We start from the raw sequence: 27,287 nt of genomic DNA, 5'->3' as shown, positions 1-27,287 counted from the left end.
TCCGTTCTGGCAAGGGTCGCCCAGAATCCGGCCACCACCATTGTCACCAAAATCTTGCCACCAAAATCCGGTCACTACCATCATCATTTGCATCATCTCGGTTTCTCCGATCATCAAACCCTAATACTCGGCCTTACTCTACTTTTCCCTGAACACTCTCTTTCGGAGTTTCAGAATTCGTGGACAGTCGACCCACGAGATCTCGTGGGTCTGTCGACCACGAAACATTTTGTGGTCTACCGACTCACAAAACCCTCGAGGAGGGTTTCGCCAAAACCTCCTCGAGGTTTTGTTCCGGCAAAAGAAAAGTTTTCCTTAAAATGGTGGATTGAGAGACAAGCTATAAGAGAGAGAGCGAGAGAGAGGGAGGAGAGGAGGAAGAAACGAAAAGAGAAAATGGTGGTGGCGGTGGTGGTTGTGACAGGAGTTGGTGCCCGGGGATGGTGGTCGGAGTTGGTGATGATGAAGAAGAGGAAGAAGAAATGTTTTGTTTTCCTTAAAATTTATTTTTCTAGAAAATCTATAAAATTTCACATCTTCTCTTTTTAAATTTCCACCCCAAAAACTATTTTGGTTTCTCCAAAGCGCTGACCCTTTATAATTGCACCCTCCCTTCTCTGTCACTACTTTATCCACAGAGAAGTAGAATATTGATTTTGTCAATATGTTGACGTTAAAATTGTATAATTATTTCAAGTCAATGTACAGTTGTTGGTAATAAATAGTTGACATAAAGAGATCGCGCAAATACAGCGCAAATACATTTTGTTAGACGAAAAAACTACCATATAAGGGGCAGTGTGGCACATACATATGCGAATTTATAGAATCACTTGATTGAGACCCTAAGCATCGGTAAGTAACATTTTATATTTACCAATTTAATCGCCTTGTCCTAATTTGGATATCGTGCTCATAGGATGGACTCCAAGAGTCATCACGTTCAACATATGAATTGAATGTATTTACTACTAACAAACATCATGCGCACTAAAGACTTTTAAGCGCATCTTAAGAATAAACGATGAATTTCATCACCGCTACAAATTGAATCTCTCACCTCAAAATTTTTACAGTAGACGTACAAACATCGTGCCTTAAACTTCATTTTTCGTATTCTATAATCTATGGGCACCAACTTAACTTCGAGCTCAATCCCCATCGGGTAAGGAAAGCAGTCGACACTCACAACCGTGGATAGCCGAATACCCGTGCAGTGACTACAAGATCTAAACCGTTCAATATTCTAGAATCCGTGTGTTACTATCTGGACCAATCAGAACAAAGCAATTTTATACCACCTCCTCAATTAACACTATAAATTCATCATATGTTCCTCGAGTAGAATCTCAAGAACATCTCTCTTTCCTTCGCTCTCTCAAAATTATCGCTTATCATCAAATTAGGGTTTTCAAATATCTTCTTGAACCAAACCCTAGAAAATGAGTTCAGGAGGATCAACCAAAGGTGGAAGAGGAAAGCCAAAATCATCAAAATCTGTATCAAGATCTCAAAAAGCTGGTCTTCAATTCCCCGTTGGTAGAATCGCTAGGTTTCTCAAAGCTGGTAAATACGCAGAACGTGTTGGTGCTGGTGCTCCTGTTTATCTCTCCGCTGTTCTTGAATATCTCGCAGCAGAGGTACTTTCTCTCTCTAACTTTCTCTTTCTAGGTTGGTGATGATATGATTGTTCTTGTAGGCTAATGATTTGATCTTTCTTGATGTTATTTTTTTAGGTTCTTGAGCTTGCTGGAAACGCAGCGAGAGATAACAAGAAGAATCGGATTGTTCCAAGACACATACAACTAGCAGTAAGAAATGATGAAGAGTTGAGCAAGCTTTTAGGAACAGTGACAATCGCTAATGGAGGAGTTTTACCAAATATTCATCAAACTCTATTGCCAAAGAAAATGGGGAAAGGAAAAGGCGAACTTGGATCGGCTTCACAAGAATTTTAGGGTTTTTATATAGTAAATGCTTTGGAAATTGGAATGATGTGATATAGTTTTGATCTTCTGAAGTTGGATTTTGTATTACATCTGGTTCCTTGATTTTCCCTTTCTTTCTTCTCGGATGTTCGACTCAAGAAAACAATAGTTTCTGGTGTTTTGCAATATATTGATCTTGATATAATGAAAAGTTTCAGTTGCCCTAATTTGTTGATCATCCTGTTTCTTTGAATTCTATTTTTCTTTGTTTTTATTATGTGTTCCCAAAGTTTGAATTTTTTTTTTTTTAATAATCAGTTAAAATTCACATGTGAAAAAGTTCCATCTTCTTTTTTTAGGTTTTCATATGTCATTATCTTTCTATGCCTTAATTGTGTGGTTGAGATTTCTGATGGGAAGGGAATTCACAAACTTCTCCTTTGTCTTTTAGGAATATGATGATTCTTATTTAGCTTACATCATTGATGTTGGGTTCCCTTTTTAGATATTAGGGTTTTGATCTTGTACAAAGGGATGGTGATTTATTATGGGGGTTTATCATCTTGTTTACCTCTGAAACTTGGGGTGATCAAAATATTAGGTTCAGCTGAACCAGGTGTTTCAAGATTGAAAGTCTTGGAGCAAGTTGATAAAGAGTTGGCCAGTGGGGATGAAAGGGCAGCGTTATCTATTGTGAAGGATTTGCAGGGGAAACCCGGGGGTCTCAGTTGCTTTGGGACAGCAAGGCAGGTTGCTACTTTGCCCCCTCACCATTATTTTTTGATGTTAGTCTTTCTGATAGTTTATAGGATATCAACCCTAAGATTGAATGTGAACTGTTCTTGAGTATGAGCTACCTAAGAAGTTCATGTGAATCTTAGGGTTCTCATAATCCATTCGCATGTTTTTTCATCAGAACTGTTTTATCACACTTTCGATTAACCAATCTTGTTCACTATGCTGGATTCGTTCCACCATGGGCAGTAATGTCTTGTAATTGCCTTTATTGGGTTTATGGGGCGGGGTTGGAATAAAGTGATAGTCTTGAGTGAATGAGCTGAATTACAAAAATGAAATTGACGTCTGCTTCTATATGACATGATTTCTAGAATTGATGTAAGGAATGGATGTAGAGTGTGTCTTGATTTTTATATGAAATTGACGTCTACTTCTGATTAGTCGTTACTTGAAGGGATGCTGCTACTGGTTATTGGCTAATGGAGTTTTCTACTCTCCGTATTCTGAAATGTTATACTGTATCACGAGCCGTGATTCTGTCTTTAGAGACACCTACAAAAAGTAATTGAGCTTTAACTAGGAAAAATGTGTTCTCCTTTAGACGAGTCTCATTATAGATCTGCTGTTATTCTTCTGTTATATGTCATGAAAAACCGTTGTGTTTCAGATACCATCAAGGCTTTACACCTTGGATGAACTGAAGTTGAACAATATAGATGCTTCATCTCTTCTATCACCAGTTGATAAGACACTGGGTTCAATAGAAAGATCTCTTCAGCTTGCTGCAGTTTTAGGTGGGGTTTCCGCGTGGGCGATATTTGGCTTCACTCAGCAACAAATCCTGTTCGTGTCTTTGGGAATATTGTTTCTACTCACTCTAGACTCGGTAAGTTGAATTGGGTATTATTATTATTAGTTTACCAATATGTAGATAAAATGGATGAAAGAGAAACTTGGAGGGAAAATAATATTGGTGATTTTGTCAGATACCAACAAGAAATCTTTCAGATCATTGCCTGGTTCTCACAGGTCTCTGAAGTTTTAGAAGGCGTCGCTCTACTAATAACTTGGTTATTTCACAGGTAACCTTCAATGGTGGATTCGGTAGTCTAGTGATTGATACAATTGGTCATGCTGTGAGTCAGAAGTATCGTAATAGAGTTGTACAGGTAAGATATAAGCTCCCTCTGTCTTAACTATATTAGTTTTGATTAAAATTGTCATGCTTACTAGTTTCGAATTGTCTCCTTCATAAACTGTAGTATCATGGTACTGCTATTCTCTGTGCGTGTATTTTATCCACTCCATCGAATATAAGGTAAAAAAGGCCAACGGAAAACATATGTATCATATTTCATGAACAATTGTCTATTGAAGTGGACATACCACTTTCTCTTTTCGTATGAAAAAAGATCATCTATTATGAAACAACTATTTAAAATCATAAATCACTTTTGCAGCACGAAGCTGGTCACTTTTTGATAGCCTATTTGCTTGGGATACTTCCAAAGGGATATACATTATCAAGCTTAGAAGCTTTTAGGAAGGAGGGATCTCTAAATGTTCAAGCTGGGACAGCATTTGTAGATTTTGAATTTCTTGAAGAAGTAAGCTTACTTCCTTGGGTCATGTTCGTTGTATATATTTATTTGTTTCTAGTTGGTTAATTGGTATATCCGTCCCGTCGAAGATCTTCCCATTTGGTATATCCAATGAATATTTTCCGTAGTGAGATATGGGGATGTATAACTATGAGGTGAAACACCAATGAAATTGGAGAACTAATTTTCAACCTTACCTCGAATTAATATCTGAAAGATTCCAATCCCGCTAAGCCCCTACTAGCTTGGTTCATGTGGATCTCGATCCATCAAATAATTAGTCCTCTATCGGAATCTTTAGGTGATATTGAGCTATCAGTATTGTTGGCTTAAACTATTGATGCAAGACTTCTCCCTTTGGGGGGGGGGGGGGGGGGGGGGAGTTGTTTTCTGCACTCTCTTGTGCTTGTTTTATAACTTGTTCATCTGCTTGCAAATCATGCAGGTGAATACAGGAAAGCTTACAGCAAAGGTTAGTGTTTCTGTTTTCTACTTCTCATTCTTACTGAACAACACTTCAATTTATCAGTAGTTTCACAATTTCATCCATCTACATATCAAATCAATAGACATCAAACATTCTTACGATTAGAACTATTTTCCTGCTGAAGATGTTGAACAGGTTCACATGTATAGCATTAGCAGGGGTCGCAACTGAGTACCTTCAATTCGGATGCGCTGAAGGAGGCCTCTCTGATATATACCAGGTTTCTGTTAAAAGATATTTGGTCCCTTCAATTTCTTCGCCTTTCCGATCAGTTGACTAAAACCAAATCCTTCTGAATTAGTTGTTTCTTCTACCCTTACCTCAGTGGGCCTCCTCCATCATAATGATTCTTCTTTCTTCAAGAGCATTTCTTTTTACTGTTACCCATACTAGAGCTAGGTATGTGCGGTTCATCAGATAATATTGATATTGCTAATTTTGTTCTCTTTTGTTTGTAACAGTTGGATAGCTTACTAAAGAGCTTGGGGTTTACTCAGAAGAAAACTGATTCTCAGGTGAGATGGGCTGTACTGAACACAGTTCTAATCCTTCGTCGACACGAAAATGCTAGACTGAAACTTGCAGAAGCCATGTCTATTAAAAAATCAGTAGGTTTCTGCATCGACACAATCGAGAGTACCATAAACGTAGATGACATCTAGTGAAGATGGTGATTACTAGGTGTCTGTTTTATCTGTATGTTGTTTGTAATTTGTGTGTCCGTTTAGATCTTAAAGTAGGTCTTTGTATCATACAGTATGTCCAAATGTTAAAAAGAAAATACAAGTTTGAATTTGAGAAGACTTCTTTTAAGATCTGATTTGCGGGGAAGAAGTAAATGGTGTAAGAACTTCAATGATACAAGTGGATTATACTTGAATACAATTTATATTCAAATTTTGATCTCTAGAAAAAACGAAGTACTTTTAGTAACTCAACTCCAACTCGTTGAATTAGTTACCCTGGTCTCCAACTCGGTTGACAGATTCGGCCACAACGAGGGCGAGGGGTAGCACCCCCTTGGCTCCGCTCCGCCTTGTCACAGCCCACATGATTGGAGCACAAAACAGCAGCTAAGTGGGCCGGACAGCAGCTACCAGAGAGCACCACAACAGCCCAGACAACAGCTTCCTTAGCAGCCCAAACAGCACACATGTTCCGGGCTGCATTGTACATAGTTGGAGCATCTCTTTGGCCCAGCCCAAGGGGAATTCTAGAGATGGCATGGAGATATTTTGAGAGAGTTTTCTAGAGATACTTGGAGCCCAAGTAACCTAGAGATTTCCATAGCCATTAGATGGGTTACATGTGGGTAAATCCCAACCATCCATTGTATATAGGAACTAGTATAAATAGGGGATCACCCCTCATTTGTAAAGCGTCCAAGCAAGGATTCAAAGCAATAGTGTGAGAGTTGAGTGACTTGGGAAACGTGCCCAAAAGCCTTCTTGTATACAAAGAGTTCTTAGCAATAAAGATCAAAGTTCTCTTTAGTTGGTGCACACTTTGGAAGCTTATCTTTCTTGGGTCTTTGCCTATTTAGTCAAGGTTACTTAGGCATTTGGGAAGGTTAAGGCTTAGACTTGTACTTAGGAGGAAGCTAAGACAAGTGCCGCACGGTGCTAAAGTAGGAGCAAAAACTTTACCCCGTGACAGTTGGTATCAGAGCCAGGTTAGAACTATGTCGAGCGAAGTGGAGAACGTTACTCTGCCAAAGCCAAGGAAGGAAGGACGGTCCAAGACCAAGGGTGGTAAGTCTGCTAGAGAGAAGTCTGCAGAAAGGGACGCGTCCATAGAGGCAAGGTTGGAGCAACTAGAGACCAAGTTTGACATGTTGCTGGGACGTGTCGTGAAGGTTGAAGAAGCCTTTCCTGACCTCAGTGAAGAGGTAGAAAAGGTGATGGGTAGTCAGAATGAGGCTATAGCCAATCTTGAGAAGTCCGTAGAGACTACCGTGGAGGTACTCAAGAGGGAGATGGCAGCTATGGCCAGACCTTCCACTGCGGTCGAGAGGATGCATGCCCAGTTTGAGGAGTTCAAGACCCGGATTGCTCTACTAGAGAAAGCTGTGGCAAATAGTGAAGGACCCTCAACTAGGGAAGGACCAAGGGTTAAGGTGCCTGACCCTGAGAGCTTTACTGGAGCCCGGAATGCCAAAGAGGTTGACAACTTCATATGGCATATGGAGTAGTACTTCAAGGCTATCTATCTTGAGGATTCAGAATCCATGGTGAGCACAACAACTATGTACCTGAAGGGAGATGCCTTAACATGGTGGCGACGCAAATCAGGCGACGTCGAGAAGGGACTTTGCAGGATGGACTCTTGGGAAGACTTCAAAAAGGAATTCAAAGCGCAATTCTTCCCGGAGAATGTTGAGTATCGGGCCCGTGATAGGCTGATGAATCTCAAGCATACAGGTAGCATCACCGACTATGTTAAACAATTTAATGCCCTTATGCTTGATATAACCCACATGACCGACGAAGACCGACTTTACTTCTTTCTCCATGGTCTCAAACCCTGGGCTGCAACCGAGCTACGTAGAAGAGGGGTTGAAGACCTACCCACCACCCTTTGTACTGTAGAGAAGCTTGATGACTATACGTATAGGTCTGACCAAAGTGCCAAGACCAAACCATCTAAAGGCAACCAGGGCAAAAGTGGGGGAGAAAGCAAGCAACCACCGAGGGACACCCGTAGAGATGCCCCTAAGGAAGGTCAGAAGGGCCCGAGGGACTGGAAGGGCAAGTGGAAGACGACAGCCTGTCCAAAGAAATGCTTCCTATGTGCAGGGGACCACATGTCATACGAATGTCCCATGAGAGCTAAACTCAATTCTCTCCTGACCGAACCTGATGAGAGCCAAGAAGAGCCACACATGGGTTCCATTAGTCTCAATGCTCTCAAGGGAACCCAACCCACCAAACTCAGGAAAGGAAGGAGCCTTATGTATGTTGACATCCTACTTGGTGGGAAAGCTACTAGGGCCATGACCGATTGTGGAGCCACAAATAATTTCATAGTCCCAGATGAGGCTAGAAGATTGGGACTTAAGTATGAGGGAGACGCGAGTAAGATGAAGGCGGTGAACTCGCCTCCTAAGACCGTGCATGGAGTAGCACGGAACGTACCCCTAAAGATTGGCACCTGGAGTGGTACTGTGGACTTCATGGTAGCAGACATGGATGACTTCAAGGTTGTCCTTGGGTTGGATTTCATGGAGCATGCCAAAGCAACCATTAGCCCTTACTTGAATGTTGTCAGCATCCATGATGAGAAGTCTCCATGTATGGTACCTGCCGTTCGGGCAAAGGCAAAGGGAGGATCTTTTTCAGCTATACAGCTTAACAGGGGACTTGCCAAAGGAGAAGAGACCTTCCTTGCCACACTTAAAGAAGAACCTGATGGGGCAGAAGGACCAGTCCCTATTGAAGTTCAAGCTGTCCTTGAGGAGTACAAGGACATTATGCCAGATGAGCTGCCAAAGAAGCTTCCACCAAGGAGAGAGGTGGACCATGAGATCGAGTTGGAGCCGGGGTCCAAGCCGCCTGCCTTGGCCCCTTACAGGATGGCACCTCCTGAGTTGGCAGAGCTGAGGAAGCAACTCAGGGAGCTACTTGATGCAGGATTCATCCAACCTTCCAAATCACCTTATGGGGCGCCAGTGCTCTTTCAGAAGAAACACGATGGGAGTCTACGTCTATGCATCGACTACCGAGCACTGAACAAGGTGACAGTAAAGAACAAATACCCTATCCCTCGGGTGGAGGACTTGTTTGATCAATTAGGTGGTGCAAGGATCTTCTCAAAGCTAGACTTGAGGTCAGGCTACTATCAGGTACGAATAGCCGAAGGAGATGAGCCCAAGACCACTTGTGTCACCAGGTATGGAGCTTATGAATTTTTAGTTTTGCCCTTTGGTTTAACAAATGCTCCTGCCACATTCTGCACCCTCATGAACAAGGTATTCCATCCTTACTTAGACAAATTCGTAGTTGTTTACCTTGATGATATAGTAATATATAGTCATACCATGGAGGAACACCTTAAACACCTACGAATTGTCTTTCAAGTACTAAGGGAGAACTCTCTCTATGTCAAAAGAGAGAAGTGTTCCTTTGCTTCCACCAAGGTTGCCTTCCTTGGTCATTGGATAGGAGAAGGGAAAATATGGATGGATGAGAAGAAAATACAAGCCATTCAAGGATGGGAGGAGCCAACCAAAGTGACCCAACTAAGGTCCTTCTTGGGGCTTGTTAACTATTACCGGCGGTTCATCGAGGGATATTCCAAAAGAGCTACCCCACTCACTGATCTTCTGAAGAAGAACCAAGCTTGGCTGTGGACTGATAAATGCTAAGCTGCCTTTGATGATCTAAAGCAAGCTGTTATGAAAGAGCCCGTACTTAGCTTGCCAGATCATACTAGACCTTACGAGGTTTATACAGATGCTTCTGACTTTGCTATTGGAGGTGTTCTTATGCAGGAGGGTCATCCCATTGCATATGAAAGTCGGAAGCTTAACGATACGGAGCGGCGATACACGGTCCAAGAGAAAGAGATGACAGCGGTGGTGCACTGCTTAAGGACATGGAGGCACTATCTTCTGGGCAACTTCTTCACAGTGTACACTGACAATGTTGCCACAAGCTACTTCCAGACCCAGAAGAAATTAAGTCCTAAGCAAGCAAGGTGGCAAGACTTTCTGGCCGAGTTTGACATGAAGATGGAATATAAGCCAGGCCGCACCAACCATGTTGCTGATGCACTAAGTCGAAAGGCAGAACTAGCATCCTCAAGGCTTTGTGCAATAGTCAGTCAACCCGACACTTTATACTTGGACCGGATACGAGAGGGACTTCAACATGACTCCCACGCACAGAAGCTAATGCAGGCCGCTCGTGAAAGGAAGACCAAGAAGTTCTGGGTGGATAATGGTCTTCTCTTTGCAAAAAGGAACAGGCTTTATGTGCCAAAGTACGGGGATCTCCGTCGGACACTCCTAAGGGAATGTCATGATACCAGGTGGGCAGGACATCCAGGCCAGAGGAGGACTATGGCATTGCTCGAGCTGAGGTACTATTGGCCAAAGATGATGGAGGATGTGGAATCCTATGTGAGAACCTGCCTCATATGCCAACAAGATAAAGTGGAGCAGAAGAAGGCAGCAAGACTATTGGAGCCACTTCCTATAGCAGAAAAGCCTTGGGCAAGTGTCTCTTTGGACTTCATTTCTGCCTTAACCAAAGTTGATGGGTTAGGTTCCATACTTGTGGTGGTTGACAGGTTCACCAAGTATGCTACCTTCATCGCTGCACCTACCGACTGCACTGCCGAACAAGCCGCAAGGTTATTTGTAAAGCATGTAGTCAAGTATTGGGGTATACCTGCCAACATTGTTAGTGATCGGGACCCAAGGTTCACTGGCAAATTTTGGACGGAGATATTCAAGTTACTTGGGTCGGAGTTATCTTTCTTTACGAGCTTCCACCCTCAGACAGATGGGCAGACGGAACGGGTCAATGCACTCTTAGAGCTATACTTAAGGCACTTCGTCACAGCCAACCAAAGGAATTGGGTGGAGCTCCTAGACATTGCCCAGTTTTGCTATAATCTGCAGAAGAGTGAATCAACTGGGCATAGTCCGTTTGAGTTGGTTATAGGCCAACAACCACTTACCCCACTTACTCTTGCAGGTGGGTATAAGGGTGCAAGCCCGACAGCCTTCCAGGTTGCCAAAGGATGGCAAGAGGAGCTTGACGTTGCCAGATCTTACTTGGAGAAGGCCGCCAAGAAGATGAAGAGATACGCCGATCAAAAGAGGCGTCCATTGGAGTTTCAGGTTGGAGACTTGGTGATGCTCAAGTTCAACCAAAATCAGTTCAAGTCCCTTCGAAGGGTGCACAAGGGGCTGATCAGGAGGTATGAGGGACCATTCCCCATACTTAAGAAGGTCGGGAAGGCATCTTACAGGTTGGAACTTCCAGCACATCTCAAAATATATCCCGTCTTTCATGTAAGCTGCCTCAAGCCTTATCATGCGGATCCAGAAGATGCAACCAGAGGCCAGAGCAGCAGAGCACCTGTGACAATGACTACCTCCTTTGACAAAGAGGTAGAAAGCATCGAGTCCCATCGGCGGGTTTCCAGAGCAGGTCGCGTCTATAAGGAGTACTTAGTGCGATGGAAGGGGCTACCAGACAGTGAAGCAAGCTGGGAGCATGAAGACACCTTATGGCAACATAGGGATCTTATCGCCAAGTACCATGAGGAGACCGCAACAAGGACGTCTGCGGCTTAAGTGGGGGAGAATGTCACAGCCCACATGATTGGAGCACAAAACAGCAGCTAAGTGGGCCGGACAACAGCTACCAGAGAGCACCACAACAGCCCAGACAACAGCTTCCTTAGCAGCCCAAACAGCACACATGTTCCGGGCTGCATTGTACATAGTTGGAGCATCTCTTTGGCCCAGCCCAAGGGGAATTCTAGAGATGGCATGGAGATATTTTGAGAGAGTTTTCTAGAGATACTTGGAGCCCAAGTAACCTAGAGATTTCCATAGCCATTAGATGGGTTACATGTGGGTAAATCCCAACCATCCATTGTATATAGGAACTAGTATAAATAGGGGATCACCCCTCATTTGTAAAGCATCCAAGCAAGGATTCAAAGCAATAGTGTGAGAGTTGAGTGACTTGGGAAACGTGCCCAAAAGCCTTCTTGTATACAAAGAGTTCTTAGCAATAAAGATCAAAGTTCTCTTTAGTTGGTGCACACTTTGGAAGCTTATCTTTCTTGGGTCTTTGCCTATTTAGTCAAGGTTACTTAGGCATTTGGGAAGGTTAAGGCTTAGACTTGTACTTAGGAGGAAGCTAAGACAAGTGCCGCACGGTGCTAAAGTAGGAGCAAAAACTTTACCCCGTGACAGCCTGCTACCCCTTGGCTCCGCCTTTGGTCCGTGAGACAAGGTTTGATTTTCAAAAGGACCGACGCCCAACCTTGATAAATATTCTCTCAAGCATAGTAAAAACTCAATTAAAAGCCTTGCTTAAGACTTTGGGAGGGTAATACAAAAGCAAAATTTGGTTGTATTTGCAGCTTTAGTCGGCTTTGGGTCTATTTCGACTCAAATATTGTCCGAGTTTGAAACATCTTTAGTCGGCTTTGGGTTTATTTCGACTCAAATATCATCCGAGTCTGAATCATCGACTAGCCCGATTAAGGGTAGAAATAGAAGGGTTGGCTAAAAATGAGGTAAATCGTGATATGATCTAAAATCTTGAAGCCTGACTAGGTCGGAAACTTATGGGTCAAATCTAGGGCTGGGAAAACGGTCCGAGACCCCGAGATCCGGCCCGTTCGGCCCGGACCGTTAGAGACCGCTACCCGTAGCCAACCCGAGCCGGGCTTACCCGGCCCGATGGCTCGGGCTTATAGGGTCGGGCTCGGACAGGGACTCCAATCCGAGTCCCGACCCGATAAGTCCGCCCGATACCCGAGCCCGATTACGCCCGCTACCCGAGCCCGCGTGTAATAGTAACCCTAACATCTAAACCTATTATAAAAACAAATCACAACCAGAAACCTAGGCAAACTCTTCCGCCTCTCTCTCCTCTCTTCCGCCTCTCTCTCCTCTATTCCGCCTTTCTCTCCTCTCTTCCGCCTCTTTCTTTCTAAGTCGCCTCTTTCTCTCTAACCTAAACACCAACCTAGAATCAACCATGAACTACAACAAGCCCACACAGAAAATCAATCAAATATCATCGAAGACTTAAGTTAAATTTCATTAGAGATAAGAATGAAAAAGGAAATAATCAAAAAGAAAGAGAGCTAACAGACCTCCAATGGAAATATAAGGTATTCTATGAGCACCACCAATGTAGAGAGAATCAGAAAGGATACCATAAATAGGTTTTGCTACCATGGGTAAGTTAGCAGTATTCTGAACAAGTTGTAATGTTGAAGGATTTAGGTTAAGAGTATTAGCCATATCAAAATTAAGACCCAACCATGGAAAACATCTAAACCCTTGAATCCAATACCCAAATCCACACAAAATTATCATTTCCCAAGAACCCACTTTCTTAGAAGAAATTGTTTTATGTTGAATAATTTTTTTCCTAATAACATTGGGTTTGTTGATAGATACAATCTTATCAGGAGGAGTTAAAATGATAGGTTTTAGAAGATGGGTATTGGGAATTATGGGTTGTTGTTTATCACTTGTGTTTGAGGAAGATGAAAGATTTGGGTTTTGTTTATGAGAACTACAAATGAAATTATAAGATGGTATTGTTGATACTAACAGTAATTGTTTTCTGGGTATTTGAGTAATTGGAAATACTGTATTTCTACTTCTTAGATTTAATGTAGAAATCAACAAAATTCAAATCCATAGATTTCTCACAAAACCCGAGCCCGTCCGGCCCGAGCCCGTCCGGCCCGAGCCCGTTGGAACCCGCTCGGGCAGCCGGGTTCGGACGGGCTACGGGCACTTAGATGGCGTGTTTCGTCCGGCCCGATCCGCCCGACTCCCTACCTCGGGCTCGACTTATCCGAGCCCGATCCGCCCGAGCCCGACACTTTGTAGCCCGAGCCCGTCCGCGCCCGCCCGATTCCCACCCTTAGTCAAATCGACAAGTTAGTCAGAAATTTGGGCCAAGACGGAATTAACCCTCACTGAAACGGCGTGGCTCAATAGAGAGCCCTATTAAAAACCTATTCTCAGTATTCAAACGAAGGGCCTTTTTTAGCATTAGGGTTCTTATCTTTCTCTCCAAAGAAAATTTTCCTCGTCTCTCTTAAACTAATCCACAGTCTATCTATCTATCTACCCAAGAAGTTGAAAAAATGGGAAGATACAGAAGCCGAAGCAGAAGTTTCAGTCCACCACCAACCCGAAAGCGTTACGACGATCCTCGAGTAGGTGGAGGAGATAGTCACAGGAGTAGTAGTAGATCTTCTTACAGAGACGACAGACGTTCTTCTGGTCCTACTGGTTTGCTCATTCGTAATATTTCTCTTGATGCCAGGTCTCTCTCTCTCTCTCTCTCTCTCTCTCTCTTTCTCTTATCAGTGTTATTAGGGTTGTACTAGCTCCCTTGAGCCGAATGAGTATTTGACGTTTAGGGTTTGTTATTATGTGCAGGACTGAAGATCTAAGAGTTCCATTTGAACGTTTTGGTCCAGTGAAGGATGTTTATCTTCCTAAGAATTTTTATACTGGGTATGTTTTGATACTTTTCTTTCTTTATAATCTGTATATTAAATTAGGTAGTACCCATGTTGTTATATTCTAGACTAGCTACGCTTAGGGTATCCAACTATTCATAAATAACTCAATCATCATGAATTTGGGTTTTCTCCTCAATTTGTTCTATAAGTAGTATAGTACAAAATGTATTTCATTGCGGAATGTGGATTTCAGTCGGAAGGAGGGGCACCCACAAAATATAAAATATGGCATTTTATTGAGGTCGAAAGTTGTGATAAATGCTTGAGAACACAACACTGGATGAATGTATTTTGTTTGATAATGGTGGTTGTATGTACCAACTAAGCTCGAAAAGTCGGAAATAGGGACTAGTCGGCCGACCCGGGCCTAGCTACCAGGCGGGATGTCATCGGGATGCCTAGGCGCCGCTTTTTAAAGCATAGTGTACCAATGACTCGATAATATTCAACTTAATGCAAGTCTTTTAAGACTTGTCGTAGTATATTTATTTACTCTTCGTTCCATTTTCTATTGCTTCATGGATTCTAACCTTGAGTTCAGTGGTTGAAATAGGGATCTAAATGCACCAATTTTTGTTTTTGGGATATTCTTTTGTCACCGTGTGTAGTAAACATAAAATTTAGCCTTTGGTTTGTTTCTGAAACACTTTTGTGATGTTTTTTGCAGTGAACCAAGAGGTTTTGGGTTTGTTAAATTTCGTAATGCTGATGATGCTGCTGAAGCCAAGCATGAAATGAATCATCAAGTTATTGGTGGTCGGGAGATCACAATTGTCTATGCTGAGGAAAACAGGAAAACCCCACAAGAAATGCGTAGGACTACACGTGTGAAGTAAAGTCTTGTTCTCTTATTGCTCATCCATTAAGTTTTATTATGTCATTTTCATTGCAAATGAGCAATCCTCTTTTTGTGATTTTCCACTCCCTTACTCTGTTCCGGATTCTCGTTTTGGCTTTACATATGCAGTGATCGATATGGAGGTGGCAGCAGAAGGAGAAGCCCTCCAAGACGTCGCAATCGTTGTTAGTTCCAATCTCTTACTCCAGGGATAACTAGGATGTATCTAAATCCTGATATCATGCGTGAAGATAATTTTAATAATCGAAATATTTAAGGTGTAGTAACTTGTGCCGTTTCTTGAATTAGTGCTGATTATCTCATTTTTTCTGCAGCGTATTCACGCTCCCCTTCACCTGTCAGACGTGACTCGAGGTTGGTTCTTATTTGGTTTTGATATATTCATTTTACTGAACTTGAAGGTTCTACACATTTATTCTGTTTGCTGTTGACTGTTAAGACAATTATTATGAAGTATTAGTGCGGTAAAAGATATAAATTGGCACTTTCAGATCTTGGAAGGCTTTTGAAGAGGTCAATAATTTATCGCAGTTAGTATTTGAATTTCTCCAACCCCAAGTTCGTAAATGTTTCCTTGCAGTTCACTATGGTGAACAAGTCTTTAAGGAGGCAATATTTCATTCTGTGTGACACCACATAACTATGATTATTTGGTATTTGCTGCTTATTCTGAGACCTAATTGAGAACGCAATCTTGCTGAAAGAAAAATATTTAGCTGGTAATCCTGAATTCGAATAATATTTGGTGATGGTGTTGTTCATGCAGATTATTAAAGTGATAAAAGAGGTTAAAGATATCTTGGGTTTATAAAGATTAAAGAGAAAAGTGACCCACTTGCTTACTTATCTTACAAAGCCATTCGAGAAGCATCCATTATTGATCTCATCATCAACTGTAGCATACGAACTTGTAACTTTTTGCTGTCTAAACGAGGTTACTTTTATATACTAGATAAATCACAAAAAGGACTTACTTTTCACTTGTAAATTTTAAATTTTGGCTGTGGTTTTTGCATAATATCCAGTTAATAAAGAATCTAAAGCTTATAGTTGCCAAAAGAGAGATTATGATCTCCAGAGAGCGGAGCCTGTCAAAGTCTTTACTGCTAGAGATAAGTGTAGCTTGTGTCTGGATTGTCCTTACCTCCACGAAAGAAAATGTGAAAGAATTTGAGATTTTAGAGAAGGGCCAAAGAGAGCTCTGAGGTTATCTGACGCTGATCGTCCAGTAAACTTGAGCATAGCTCGGTAACTGTGGATCAAAATACCCATATTTTTGTTCAGAAAAGTGCAGGTAAAGTTGATGTTTCTATGCTCGAAATCTAAGAACGATTTAACTAACACTTTACTTTTATGTGCCTGTTGGATGTAGTCAGTACTGATTATTTGCTGGTAGAAACAGTAAAGAAGGGGTTCTCTTAATTTGGAGAACTGATAAAAGCTTTCCTTGGTGTTCATGTTATGTTCAAGTCTACATACTCTCATTGGGTCGCGTCCTATTCTTTGACAAGAAACTGGTACTCTTCTCGCTTTCTTGTTTGAGGCACTGAATACTGTATATTATGGCAAATTGCAGAAACAGGGAACGTGGTTCGAGGAGAGACACTGATTATGACTCACCGAGACGGTCCATCTCAAGGTCACCATCTCCGCGTGCTAGGTCAGAGCGTAGGTCACTTTCTGCCCGTGACGATCACTACAGATCAGACCGGAGGTCCCCCAGTCCTCAAAGGGGCAATAGCCGGAGCCCATCAAACTCTCCTCATAAGAAGGATTACAGATCGGATTCGGACCGGAGGTCACTGCCTAGTCCTGGGGCTAAGGGGATAAGTCCACCAAGGTCCCGTGATGAGAGAGAGTATAGTGCTGATCGAAGGTCACCTAGTCCGAGGGCCGCTATCCGTAGTCGATCAAGGTCGCCATCTAGTCCGGGGGCTGCGGGGATGAGTCCACCAAGGTCTCGTAATGAGACAGAGTATAGAGCTAATCGAAGGTCGATTAGCCCAAGGGCCAGTGTCCGTAGCCAATCGAGGTCTCGCTCACCTAGCCGCAGGTATTCCTCTCACGCTCAACTTCTTTTTCTTTATATGGAGCTTACATTTAATCTGCCTACTCAGGAATCAGGTCTAATGGACAATGGTTTATCTGAAAAGGCAACCCATGTATTCCTATTTTGCTCAGTTCAGAAGTACTTTACCTTTTTAGGAACATATCTAATAGTACTGCGAAGACAACTCGAATATCATTCTTTGTTCTTAATGATTCCCGACGACTCAAAACTCTCATTCTTTTCTCTTAATATTGTGCAGCCCACGGTGAACTTCACCAGATCTGTGAACTGTCAACGACCCTTCTTGACTCCTAAGGGATTTCTCGGATGAAGGACTGAACTTGTAATATGTTTTATTTCATAATTCTGCCTTAGACTTTAAAATACTAAAGAATGCTTTTCGTCTCTGCTATGTGAAAGTAAGTTAGTGGATTTGTGTTTGTTTTAGTTTGCATGAACTATGAATTTGAAGTATTAGTTTAAACATTTGGTTACCATGACTGTTGTTGCTTGTTCTATTTTTCTCTAATTTGCCCTTTGGCTAGTTTTTCTCTTGACTTGGCACTTCTTGGCTCTTTGACTTAATCCTTTGATCTCGTTCGCTAGATTCAGCGGTCCCTCTTTCTCTCTCTCTCTGCCTTCTCTATTGTGGGGAGAGAGATACAGAGAAAAAGAGAAAGCTCTCCCTCTTTCTTCCCGGAAGTCTCCTTTGTGCCGTCGGCAGTGGGCAAGAGAGAAATGGTTGGTTAATTGACCTTGACTAAAATTAGGAGATTGTAGTTGTTGCACACAGGTAGGGTTGGACTCTGGGGACATTGAACTTTTAGAAACTGGGTTTGGTGCGGTTCCATTTGATTAAAGCAAGAGAAACCTCTTTGTAATTCATTAATTTAACATTATTCTGGATCCCACATACTAATTCCCTAGTCACCATCAAAACAATTCATATTCAATTGGGTTACCATAATTACAGTTCTTAAACCTAGAATTTTCAAGTGATGTGCCAATTTTTAAGTGATGTGCCACTTGAGATGTTGGTCCAATGAACCGAATAGCCCCCACCATAGCTATCAAAGACTCCTATATTAAACATACTAGAAGCATTTACAGCGGAAAAATATTTGTGCAACGGAGGAGCCTATGGAAGATAATAATCACATTTTAGCTATTATTGTTTATGTTTCCTTTTCCATGAATCACATATAAATGGTGACTAAATAGCTAAAATCATTCATCAAGACATAAGATAAATAAATCAATGAATATTTCTGTAGTTGGTAGGGATCTCATGCCCAACTGCTCGAGTTTGGGAAGGTACAAGATTCTTACCTGATAGTCTTAAACTCAAAAAGCCTGACAGAAGAGAAGGCACAAATTATACCTAAAAGCAAAGAATTGCAAATCGGTGGGGAAAATTATAACTAGGAGCTAAGAAAACAAGAAATGAAACAATATCAAAAAGGAAGATTGGAATAACACCCAAATAAAGCGGTCATGTTGATTTAGTAGGTAAATCGTAAATTTGTCACTACTATCATATGAAAACTACAATAAAATGTAGTTCAAATGATCCGAGAAGACAAATCTTGTACACCACATGAGCATATATCTTCCATTTACTTTGAGACCATTATCTAAAAACTAGTATCTATTTATTTATATTTTGTTTGATGATTGGTTTGTTAGAAAAAGAATTAAATTAGTTACTCTAAATAAACTCTCCAAACTCTTCTTATCTATTTACCACTAAATACAAATACGTAGACTTTCTTCTAAAATAAATTTGATGTTAGGGTAACAAAATGAAATCCATTAAAAAAAATCGAAAATGATATGCTATATTTTAGTTTTATTTTAATTCGATTGAAAATTGGTCTTTCTTTTTTTTCTAACCCAAGTAAAAGAAACCATAAAATTAGAAAATCAAAATAATGAGAGATTTTTTTTTGTAACACCTAAAATAGTGAGTTGGTAATTAGGCCAATGCCGTAAGACAATTACATAGAGACTTTCTATACACAAAGATAGACATCTAGAAAGAGAGAGAGAGAATAAGGGCAAGGACAAACAAAGTGGGAAACTTGTTTGAATTTTGAAATAGAAAAAAAAAACATTTTTAAGAATTTAGACCTTATTTATTCTCTATTATTTTTATTTTTATTTCTATTTCTTGAGAGTTCTTAAACTCTTTTTTTCTGAGTAATTTCTCGGTTGACTTTATTTGATAAGAAAACGTTTTATTTCTTCTTCCTTCTTCTTTCTCTTCCCCATCTCTCTCCTTCAATTAACAAATCTTCTTTCTCTCTCTCTCTAAAAGAATCAATCACACCCAGCACGGAACCCTACCCACCTCAGTTTTACTCTTTCACTCACTCAAAATTCAGTTCTTGTCTCTTTTTAAAACTATTTCAAATGGTTATTATGGTTCGGTTCTATTAAATTCACTGAGCCAGTTGATCCACCTAGGGTTCTACACTTCCAACCTGTCTAATTCATTCTTTTATTTTCTGAATCTCTGAACTTTCTTCACTTCTCCCCCTTTCATTCTCTCTCTCTCTCTCTAAGTATTGCTTAGTTTTGTGGGGATGGGTACTAAGCCATGGCTATACCCAGCTCCTACTTACCATTTTGTAGAGACAAACTGGGATACAGAAGATGATGCTCCTGGTCCTCGTTGTGCTCATACCCTAACTGCTGTTGCTGCTACCAAATCTAGTGGTCCTCGTCTCATTCTCTTTGGTGGAGCTACTGCTATTGAAGGAGGAGCTGCTTCTTCTGCTCCTGGGATCAGTTAGTTACCCTCTTTTCAATCTCTTTTTCTATCTATAAGAACCCCTTTATCTCTCTCCAATTATCTGATCAATTCTTTGTTTTTTTTGTAGGATTGGCTGGTGTGACCAATTCTGTTCATTGTTATGATGTTCTTACAAAAAAATGGACCAGGTATAACTTCTACCCATTTTATTTTAAAGCCCTAATTTTGAATGAAAATGTGAGAATTTTTCCTGTATGGGTTGATTTTGTAGGATGAGACCTAGTGGTGAGCCACCATCTCCTAGAGCTGCTCATGCAGCAGCTGCTGTTGGTACTATGGTGGTTTTTCAGGTATAAGAAGCAATAAAGTTGAAACTTTTGCTTTGATTATATCTTTAATTTGTATGTTTGATTCTGCACTTTGATGTTGTTTTTGTTAGGGAGGGATAGGTCCTGCTGGGCATTCGACCGACGATCTCTACGTTCTCGATTTGGCAAACGAAAAATTTAAGTGGCATAGGTGAGAATTGAGATAAACTATACTAGACTACACAATCTGAGTTGTTTCTCCGAAAATGAAATTTAGTTATTTAAATTTTGTGGTTTTCTTGGTTCTTGTGGTGTAGAGTTGTAGTTCAAGGTCCAGGGCCAGGTCCTCGCTATGGGCATACTATGGACTTGGTTGGTCAGCGATATCTTGTTACAGTTAGCGGCAATGATGGTGAGAGTTGGAAATATCATTCTTTTAATTATCAGGAATGCTCCTACTTGTTGGTAATCTATTATTAGAAAGATAAGTATTGAGTTGTCTATGTTGAATTGTTGACCCACAGATCAATGCATATGATTACTAACCCATCATAAGTATATATCATTTTGGACTGTCGGTTCTCTACGAAGGAGGTGACTGTGTATTGTTTCGGTCTTTACATTCCTTGCTCATATAAATGTGTTTGTGATTATGGTCGAATATGAATCTGTGCAGCATAATACTTTACCTAAATTCTACTTAATTTTCCAGTATCGGGTTATTGCGAGAACAAGACTCTCTCAGAATTACACCTAGAGAAAGGAAAACGTAAAATTTACGAGAAATTTAAATGGGATATCAATTATATCTATACTAAATTAGAAATTGGATAAACAAATATCATAATGCCCAATTATGTTGTTGTTCTAAACGCCGAATTAGTAATAAAGACTAAGATTGAATTCCAGAGTAAGAGGTATAAATCAGGTTAGCTAGTCTTATGACCCCTCAAGGAGCGGTAAATACCAAGACACTGAACTGCCACGATCATCCAATTGAAAATTCAATCTCTTGAAGAATGATTTTCGAAGGCCTGTGCTGGATCTAATTCTTTATTTAATGAGCTCTGTGGCGCTTCTGCTCTGTCTAATTTTATGTCAGTTGTAGTAACTAGTAAGTAGTCACTTCGCAGATGCGGGGAATAACTTTCCTCAGGAGTTAAGTTCATGTTTCAAATTTTAACGAACTATGACCAATGATTTTAATTTCTAGTTCTTTTGCAGGAAAGAGAGTGTTGTCGGATGCTTGGGCTTTGGATACAGCGCAAAAACCATACAGGTGGCAGAAGCTCAACCCCGAAGGTGACAAACCTTCTGCCAGAATGTAAGATCATATCATTTTCTCCTCATGTTCCAAAAATGAATATAATTGCATTTCTTAAATGTTTATAGATTTGCCTTTCTGCTTGGTAACATTGCTAATCTAGATTACTAGTTTAATAGAGGACAAGTTGGAATCAACACGTGGATAACTTCAGAAAAACTTGTTTTTTACTTCCCAAATGAATAGTTGCCGTCAAATGTTTCTTATGTACGAGAATCTAAGAGAATAACATTCTTCCATGTAGAAGAGATCTCTTAAGATGAAAGAATAAGAGTTTTACCTATTTTTAGCTACTATCTTTTTGATAATTTACGTGCAAGAAATTCATGAATTCTCAGTAATATGTTTCTGCTTGTATTTGTTGACTTTTACATTATTGTAGGTACGCAACAGCTAGTGCTCGCTCAGATGGCATGTTCTTGCTTTGTGGTGGAAGAGACACTTCAGGCACTGTATGTTATGATCTCCTTGGGCTCTGAAGTAGTTAATTATTATTAATCAATATTTTCTGTTGTAACGTATAGTTCAACTGAAATATGTTCAGTTTGGGGCTTTAAGTTCTTTGAGTTAAGTCCTATGTTGCATTCTCCCCATCACCATTAAATTTTTCTAAAACTGACTCTATTCTCATATATATACACATCGAAAAAGGAAAAAGCTATGTTGCGAGATATACTTGTTTGCATTAGCACCTTGATGTGAACTAAGGCTTAGGTAGAACTTTACGTCGATTTACACAACAGAAATAGGAGAGCCAAGTAAATGGAAATATTACGGTTACAAGATGTGCATAATTGTGTGTTGTACGCACACTAACATGCATTCTTGAAATCTGCATAAGGGGGGACTTGGGTTTCGTTTCTATAGGATTTGACATTTCAGATTAACTTCATGTCTTGGGTTAGTCTTACAAGATATGTTGGTTACTTGGGTTCCAATTGGTATCTTGGGATGTGAAAGCACTGGCGAGGTTCTACTCTCCATTGAAGTGTGAATAGGATGATAACCCTTCACTCAATCTGTGAAAAGTTTGAAAATCTTAAGAACAAGAGAGAAGAGAAGAATCTTAGAGAAATGAAAAAAAAAACGATCACAATCTCTGTAAAAATTTAAGTGGAAAACTATTTTAATTAAGTTACCAGTGGATCTCAAGCTTTCATTCTTCATGATGTTTAAGAATAGTATGAACAACAGAAGCAGTACTTATTTTTTTTTCTTTAATACTATGTCTGCAAAAGCAACATTTATTCGTATTTCTCACATGTCATTTCTTGATAATGTTGATCCTTCTTCCACTAACCAGTTTGTGCATTACAAAAAGCTCGCCACATTTTTGCTTAATTCTGTCCGGATAGTAGAACTTCTTTATAAAGAAAATTCTGAAATATACTACTTTACCACTTCATAGTTTAGTATGTTGATTATAGATTGACAAACTTTGGCCATTTTTGGCTCAGGGGAATGGATAGAGCAATTATTAAGAAGTAGGAACCTCATTCCGTCTATGTATTTGCTATCCGTGATGGACAAGGAATTACATCTTGAAATATACATATATGCCACAATGCATCTTCGTCAAATATTTGTTCTGCTTTATGTTTTTGTATTTCGACATCATATTTGGTCCTTGAGCTCGTTGCGGATAATTAATTGCTTGAGTGCATATACAGCCGCTATCAGATGCATATGGCCTTCTCATGCATAGGAACGGTCAGTGGGAATGGACTCTTGCACCAGGAGTGTCTCCTTCTCCAAGATATGAGCATGCCGCAGTAAGTTAACTGCACGAGTTTAGCTTACAGGCTTACATTCTTTATTGATTAATGTACAATTCGAGGTTGCAACTTTTCTTTTTATTCGTTAAGCTCGTCACCTTCTGTAGAATTTTTTTTGTTGCTCGTCTTTTGGAAGTCAAGATGGTCCCTTTTGTCCTTCCAAATTGCTATGGTTAAACTTGGCTTTGATAATTGCAGGTATTTGTTGGTGCTAGATTGCATGTCACTGGAGGTGCTCTTAGGGGTGGACGCGCAGTAGACGGTGAAGCTGCAATTGCGGGTAACTGTTTTTTTTTCTTTTTCTGAGTGAGCTAGCTTTCTTGTCGTTTACTATAAAAATCATATTTTTTCATCTCTATTTGCTTCGGGTAGTGCTGGATACTGCTGCCGGAGTATGGCTAGACAGAAATGGGGTTGTGACTTCATCCCGTCCACACAAGGGTCTTGAGTTTGATGCTTCTTTGGAGCTTATGCGTCGTTGTCGCCATGCATCTGCATCAGTTGGTGTTCGAGTATACGCTTATGGCGGTCTCAGAGGAGGTATGACTCAGCAACTTTGGAACTGTTGGTAAATGGTGAAACTGTAAATGTTTATGTAAACTGCCTCTCTGCATACTCTAGTCTTCCAATTAAGTTCCTACAAGATCAATTTCTTGGTGGTGAAAACACTACCTCCGACTTCATCATTAATGACCGTGAGGCTATTTAATACAAACATCCTACATCACTGTTTAAGTCTAATTTTCTTTGAAGAGTGGAATCCTATAACAAGGAATTGGTTCCTCGCTTTTCCTGCTTGAGATATTGATTTTATGCTCACAAAGTGTATACATCACCAAGTATGAACTTGTTTGAAGATTATTTTTCCTTCTTTTTGTAAACAATAACACTGGCGTTATAACTTTCAAGTAGCTTGCTCGTATTGTAGGCGTCTAAAGAACCATTTGGCTTTCCACTTTTCCATCCTTCCCATCTTTTCTTTGTTTTGAGTTCAAAGATAATTTGGTTGTTTTATGCAGATATGCTGCTTGGAGATCTTGTAATTGCAGAAAACTCGCCATTTCAGTCCGATGTTAATGCTCCTATCCCTGCTTATGAGAGAAGTACAACTCCAACTATGCCAAGAGCCAACTCTAATCAACCTAGTACAAGTTCACCTGGAAGAGCTGAGAACCCCTCTGCTAGTGACTTGAGGTTTTATATTCTGCATCAGTCTTATTTCCTGACTATTACCATTTTGATCTCACCTTAATATTTAGTCCTAAAGAAAAGGTAAGTAATGGTTTCATTTTTTTTCTAGTGTGAATAATAAATCCATTGACAAACTGGTCGAAGCTTCAGCTGCTGAAGCAGAAGCAGTTAGTGCTGTCTGGCAAGCAGCAAAAGCAGCGTCGTCAGTTTCTGAAGAAGAAAATTCTACCTCAGGAGAAAACGTGCACGTTCCTCAGATCTCTTCAGATGGCAGCGATTCAGAGGGAGATGTCCGCCTTCACTCAAGAGCTGTAATAATATTCTCTTTTCTTCCATATATCTGGAGTTCAGTTTAATTCTAGTAGAAGTCCCTAATGAATCCGATGCTTCAGGTGGTAGTTGCTAAAGAAACAGTTGGTAGCTTAGGTGGGTTGGTTAGGCAACTATCATTGGATCAGTTCGAAAATGAAAGCAGAAGAGTTGGTCCCTTGAACAATGACCAAGGATATCCAAACAGAAAATTCTTAAATCGACAGAAGTCCCCCCAGGGCTTACACAAGAAGGCAAGACTTATAAGATACATATCTGACTTGTTGTTGTTGCTGTTATTTTAAACTTACAAGTGCTTGATCTAATATCACCTTTCTGTTGCAGATTATTTCTTTGTTGCTCAGACCTCGAAACTGGAAAGCTCCGGCTAATAGGCGATTTTTCCTGGACTCCTATGAAGTGGGTGAACTTTGTTATGCTGCTGAACAGATCTTTATGCAGGAGCCAACAGTTCTTCAGTTGAAGGCTCCTGTTAAAGTTTTTGGCGATCTTCATGGCCAGTTTGGTGATTTAATGCGTTTATTTGACGAATATGGGTTTCCTTCAACAGCTGGAGACTTGACGTAAATACCTCTTTCTTTGTCTACATATTGTATCTCTGAAATAATCCGATCCTAAATGGTGAATCTGTGAATTTTTATTTTACACTTTGAGTTGGTTTCAGGTACATTGACTATTTATTTTTGGGAGATTATGTTGACCGTGGACAGCACAGCTTGGAAACTATAACTTTACTTCTAGCTCTCAAGGTAAGTACAAGACTCCTATAAAAATTTAAACTTTTTAGCGCTATGCTTTTTCTCTCTCTACCCGTTCCGACTTTTCTTTTATTTATCCCTACCGTTGCAGATTGAGTATCCTGAAAATGTTCACTTGATAAGAGGAAACCATGAAGCTGCTGACATAAATGCACTTTTCGGGTTCCGTCTGGAGTGCATAGAGAGAATGGTACGATGCATAAATGTATCCTATATTCTGACACTACGTTGCAAAATGACTAATACTAATTACATGAATTTGTAGGGAGAGAATGATGGTATTTGGGCATGGACACGGTTCAATCAGCTTTTCAATTATCTCCCACTTGCTGCTCTTATTGAGAAAAAGATTATCTGTATGCATGGGGGCATTGGGAGGTCCATAAATTCTATAGAACAGATAGAGAAGCTCGAAAGGCCCATAACTATGGATGCTGGATCAATAGTTCTAATGGATCTATTATGGTTTGTTCATGTTCTGTTGTTCTGTTTACATGATTCTTCGTTTGAATGAAATTATCTGATCATAGCTGTCTTTTGTATTTTACAGGTCCGACCCCACAGAAAATGATAGTATAGAGGGTTTGAGACCAAATGCTCGGGGCCCTGGTCTTGTAACTTTCGGGGTATGTACGGAACCAAATCATATTTTGCCAAATCAATTTTGGTCCTCATCGATTTAAAAAAGAGATGTTCTTTTTTGTTCTCGTTTTCATTCATACCAAGATTAGAATGATAGACCTAATTTTCTTCCATGTACCCGTTTTTTTATCTGTCCACAGCCTGATCGTGTCATAGAATTCTGCAAGAAAAACAAGCTCCAACTTATTATTAGAGCACATGAATGTGTTATGGATGGTTTCGAACGGTTTGCCCAGGGACAATTGATTACTCTATTCTCTGCAACCAATTACTGTGGTAAGCGAAAAAGAGAAATTTACGACATCTGTACCTGTAGTCTTTCAATCCGTCTTTCACTCTTTCTATATTTTTGCTAAGACGATAACTCTTTCAGGGACGGCAAACAATGCCGGGGCTATATTGGTGGTTGGAAGGGGGCTTGTCATTGTCCCGAAATTGATTCATCCCTTGCCTCCACCACTTCAGTCGCCTGAGACATCTCCAGAGCGTGGCGCGGACGATACATGGATGCAGGTAAGATCCACAATGTTACTTCATAGGCATGCGTGTACATATAGTACTATATATTACTATAAAATTTTTGCATATTGTTTGCACATTTGAACTCCTCCCAAATTGGAATTTTGCAGGAGCTTAACATTCAGAGACCTCCTACACCGACTAGGGGTCGGCCACAACCCGACCATGACCGTAGCTCCCTTGCATATATCTGATGGTAAATCTTAAATCAATTGGGTGGAATTGATCTTCAGTTTACCTTGACTCAAGCCGGCAAAAAAGATTTCATCGGACAGATGAATAGGTGGAGAGGTGCTTTGCTTCCTTAAATATACAAGTAGATATGATGAGGCATTCTTCCCAGTGTACATAGACTGTGAGAATGGTAAAAGAGAAGGGTGATTGTTGAGGAAAGTTGGTTTGGTCCGTTGACTGAACCAATACAATATTTATATCAATATGTGAAAGATCATATATGTGAAAGAGTTGTTAGTTAATGATTTTTTAGTACACAAATCTGTGAGATTTTAGTGAAGAATTTTCTGCTTGCTTAGTCAGATTGTAGTATAAAATGAAGTCACCAACTTATGTCTTGTTTGTATTGTTGTACTTGAGATGCATTAATTTCATTGTATTTACTTTCTTCTTATTCTTAGTCGGATCTGAATGGTGGTTTTAATATATGTCAAGGAAACCTCTTTGTATCGCTAAACATAATGAATTGTTGCGAAAGTTACCCCGAATGTGCAAAAGTGTAGCTCATGATGGTTTGATTAAAAGACAACCCTAACTTAGTTTCGGTT

At 40.3% G+C, this 27,287-nt stretch overlaps 4 protein-coding genes across 11 annotated transcripts; all 4 read left to right on the top strand.

Moving 5' to 3' along the window:
* The first annotated feature begins 1,077 nt into the window (after positions 1–1,077).
* LOC147570020 (histone H2AX-like) lies at positions 1,078–2,155 on the top strand. Its single transcript, XM_086656603.1, has 2 exons — positions 1,078–1,640; positions 1,737–2,155. Exons 1-2 carry the CDS (start codon positions 1,443–1,445, stop codon positions 1,956–1,958), a joined length of 420 nt encoding a protein of 139 aa, XP_086512729.1. The 5' UTR covers positions 1,078–1,442; the 3' UTR covers positions 1,959–2,155.
* A 156-nt stretch (positions 2,156–2,311) lies between these two features.
* LOC147570019 (stress regulated protein) lies at positions 2,312–5,654 on the top strand. Its single transcript, XM_086656602.1, has 7 exons — positions 2,312–2,678; positions 3,334–3,552; positions 3,749–3,835; positions 4,127–4,273; positions 4,713–4,739; positions 4,879–4,974; positions 5,216–5,654. The coding sequence occupies exons 1-7, from the start codon at positions 2,463–2,465 to the stop codon at positions 5,414–5,416; spliced, it is 993 nt and encodes a 330-aa protein (XP_086512728.1). The 5' UTR covers positions 2,312–2,462; the 3' UTR covers positions 5,417–5,654.
* A 6,323-nt stretch (positions 5,655–11,977) lies between these two features.
* On the top strand, positions 11,978–17,400 carry LOC147570018 (serine/arginine-rich SC35-like splicing factor SCL30A). 7 transcript variants are annotated; one of them, XR_015231382.1, is made up of 9 exons: positions 13,450–13,792; positions 13,909–13,986; positions 14,662–14,826; positions 14,962–15,017; positions 15,168–15,207; positions 15,620–15,763; positions 15,879–16,147; positions 16,430–16,906; positions 17,163–17,400. XR_015231382.1 is itself a non-coding variant. In XM_086656601.1 (8 exons), the coding sequence occupies exons 2-8, from the start codon at positions 13,611–13,613 to the stop codon at positions 17,170–17,172; spliced, it is 1,008 nt and encodes a 335-aa protein (XP_086512727.1). In that variant the 5' UTR covers positions 12,012–12,069; positions 13,389–13,610; the 3' UTR covers positions 17,173–17,400. The 7 variants fall into 7 exon arrangements, 1 of the variants encoding a protein (XP_086512727.1); XR_015231381.1 differs by having other exon boundaries at positions 15,620–15,787; XR_015231377.1 differs by adding an exon at positions 11,978–12,069 and having other exon boundaries at positions 13,389–13,792; positions 15,620–16,906.
* A 773-nt stretch (positions 17,401–18,173) lies between these two features.
* Positions 18,174–27,196, top strand: BSL1 (BRI1 suppressor 1 (BSU1)-like 1). 2 transcript variants are annotated; one of them, XM_086656598.1, is made up of 21 exons: positions 18,174–19,693; positions 19,786–19,846; positions 19,930–20,008; positions 20,098–20,177; positions 20,284–20,378; positions 21,191–21,290; positions 21,673–21,742; positions 22,961–23,062; positions 23,264–23,345; positions 23,438–23,605; positions 24,085–24,259; positions 24,366–24,567; positions 24,649–24,819; positions 24,911–25,149; positions 25,251–25,335; positions 25,436–25,534; positions 25,610–25,809; positions 25,895–25,970; positions 26,127–26,262; positions 26,360–26,499; positions 26,616–27,196. In XM_086656598.1, exons 1-21 carry the CDS (start codon positions 19,489–19,491, stop codon positions 26,697–26,699), a joined length of 2,649 nt encoding a protein of 882 aa, XP_086512724.1. In that variant the 5' UTR covers positions 18,174–19,488; the 3' UTR covers positions 26,700–27,196. The 2 variants fall into 2 exon arrangements, with proteins under 2 accessions (XP_086512724.1, XP_086512725.1); XM_086656599.1 differs by lacking the exon at positions 22,961–23,062 and having other exon boundaries at positions 18,180–19,693.
* Positions 27,197–27,287: the final 91 nt, after the last annotated feature.

Source organism: Eschscholzia californica, unplaced genomic scaffold, assembly GCF_041429995.1.
Source record: "Eschscholzia californica isolate CP2 unplaced genomic scaffold, dmEscCali1.0.p SCAF_1, whole genome shotgun sequence".
Taxonomy (NCBI): Eukaryota; Viridiplantae; Streptophyta; class Magnoliopsida; order Ranunculales; family Papaveraceae; genus Eschscholzia; species Eschscholzia californica.
Note: the sequence above shows the minus strand (reverse complement) of the source record. Positions and strands in the feature narration are given on the sequence as shown.

Excerpts from the sequence above, each read along its gene's own strand:
- LOC147570020 (XM_086656603.1), top strand. The coding sequence starts at position 1,443 with ATGAGTTCAGGAGGATCAACCAAAGGTGGAAGAGGAAAGCCAAAATCA. Across the intron at positions 1,641-1,736 it reads TTGAATATCTCGCAGCAGAG|GTTCTTGAGCTTGCTGGAAA; the intron begins GTACTTTCTCTC and ends TTATTTTTTTAG.
- LOC147570019 (XM_086656602.1), top strand. The coding sequence starts at position 2,463 with ATGGTGATTTATTATGGGGGTTTATCATCTTGTTTACCTCTGAAACTT. Across the intron at positions 3,553-3,748 it reads TTCTACTCACTCTAGACTCG|GTAACCTTCAATGGTGGATT; the intron begins GTAAGTTGAATT and ends GTTATTTCACAG. Across the intron at positions 4,975-5,215 it reads GCCTCTCTGATATATACCAG|TTGGATAGCTTACTAAAGAG; the intron begins GTTTCTGTTAAA and ends TGTTTGTAACAG.
- LOC147570018 (XM_086656601.1), top strand. The coding sequence starts at position 13,611 with ATGGGAAGATACAGAAGCCGAAGCAGAAGTTTCAGTCCACCACCAACC. Across the intron at positions 15,018-15,167 it reads TCCAAGACGTCGCAATCGTT|CGTATTCACGCTCCCCTTCA; the intron begins GTTAGTTCCAAT and ends TTTTTTCTGCAG. Across the intron at positions 15,208-16,429 it reads CCTGTCAGACGTGACTCGAG|AAACAGGGAACGTGGTTCGA; the intron begins GTTGGTTCTTAT and ends GGCAAATTGCAG.
- BSL1 (XM_086656598.1), top strand. The coding sequence starts at position 19,489 with ATGGGTACTAAGCCATGGCTATACCCAGCTCCTACTTACCATTTTGTA. Across the intron at positions 23,063-23,263 it reads CAAGATATGAGCATGCCGCA|GTATTTGTTGGTGCTAGATT; the intron begins GTAAGTTAACTG and ends TGATAATTGCAG. Across the intron at positions 26,263-26,359 it reads CTCTGCAACCAATTACTGTG|GGACGGCAAACAATGCCGGG; the intron begins GTAAGCGAAAAA and ends TAACTCTTTCAG.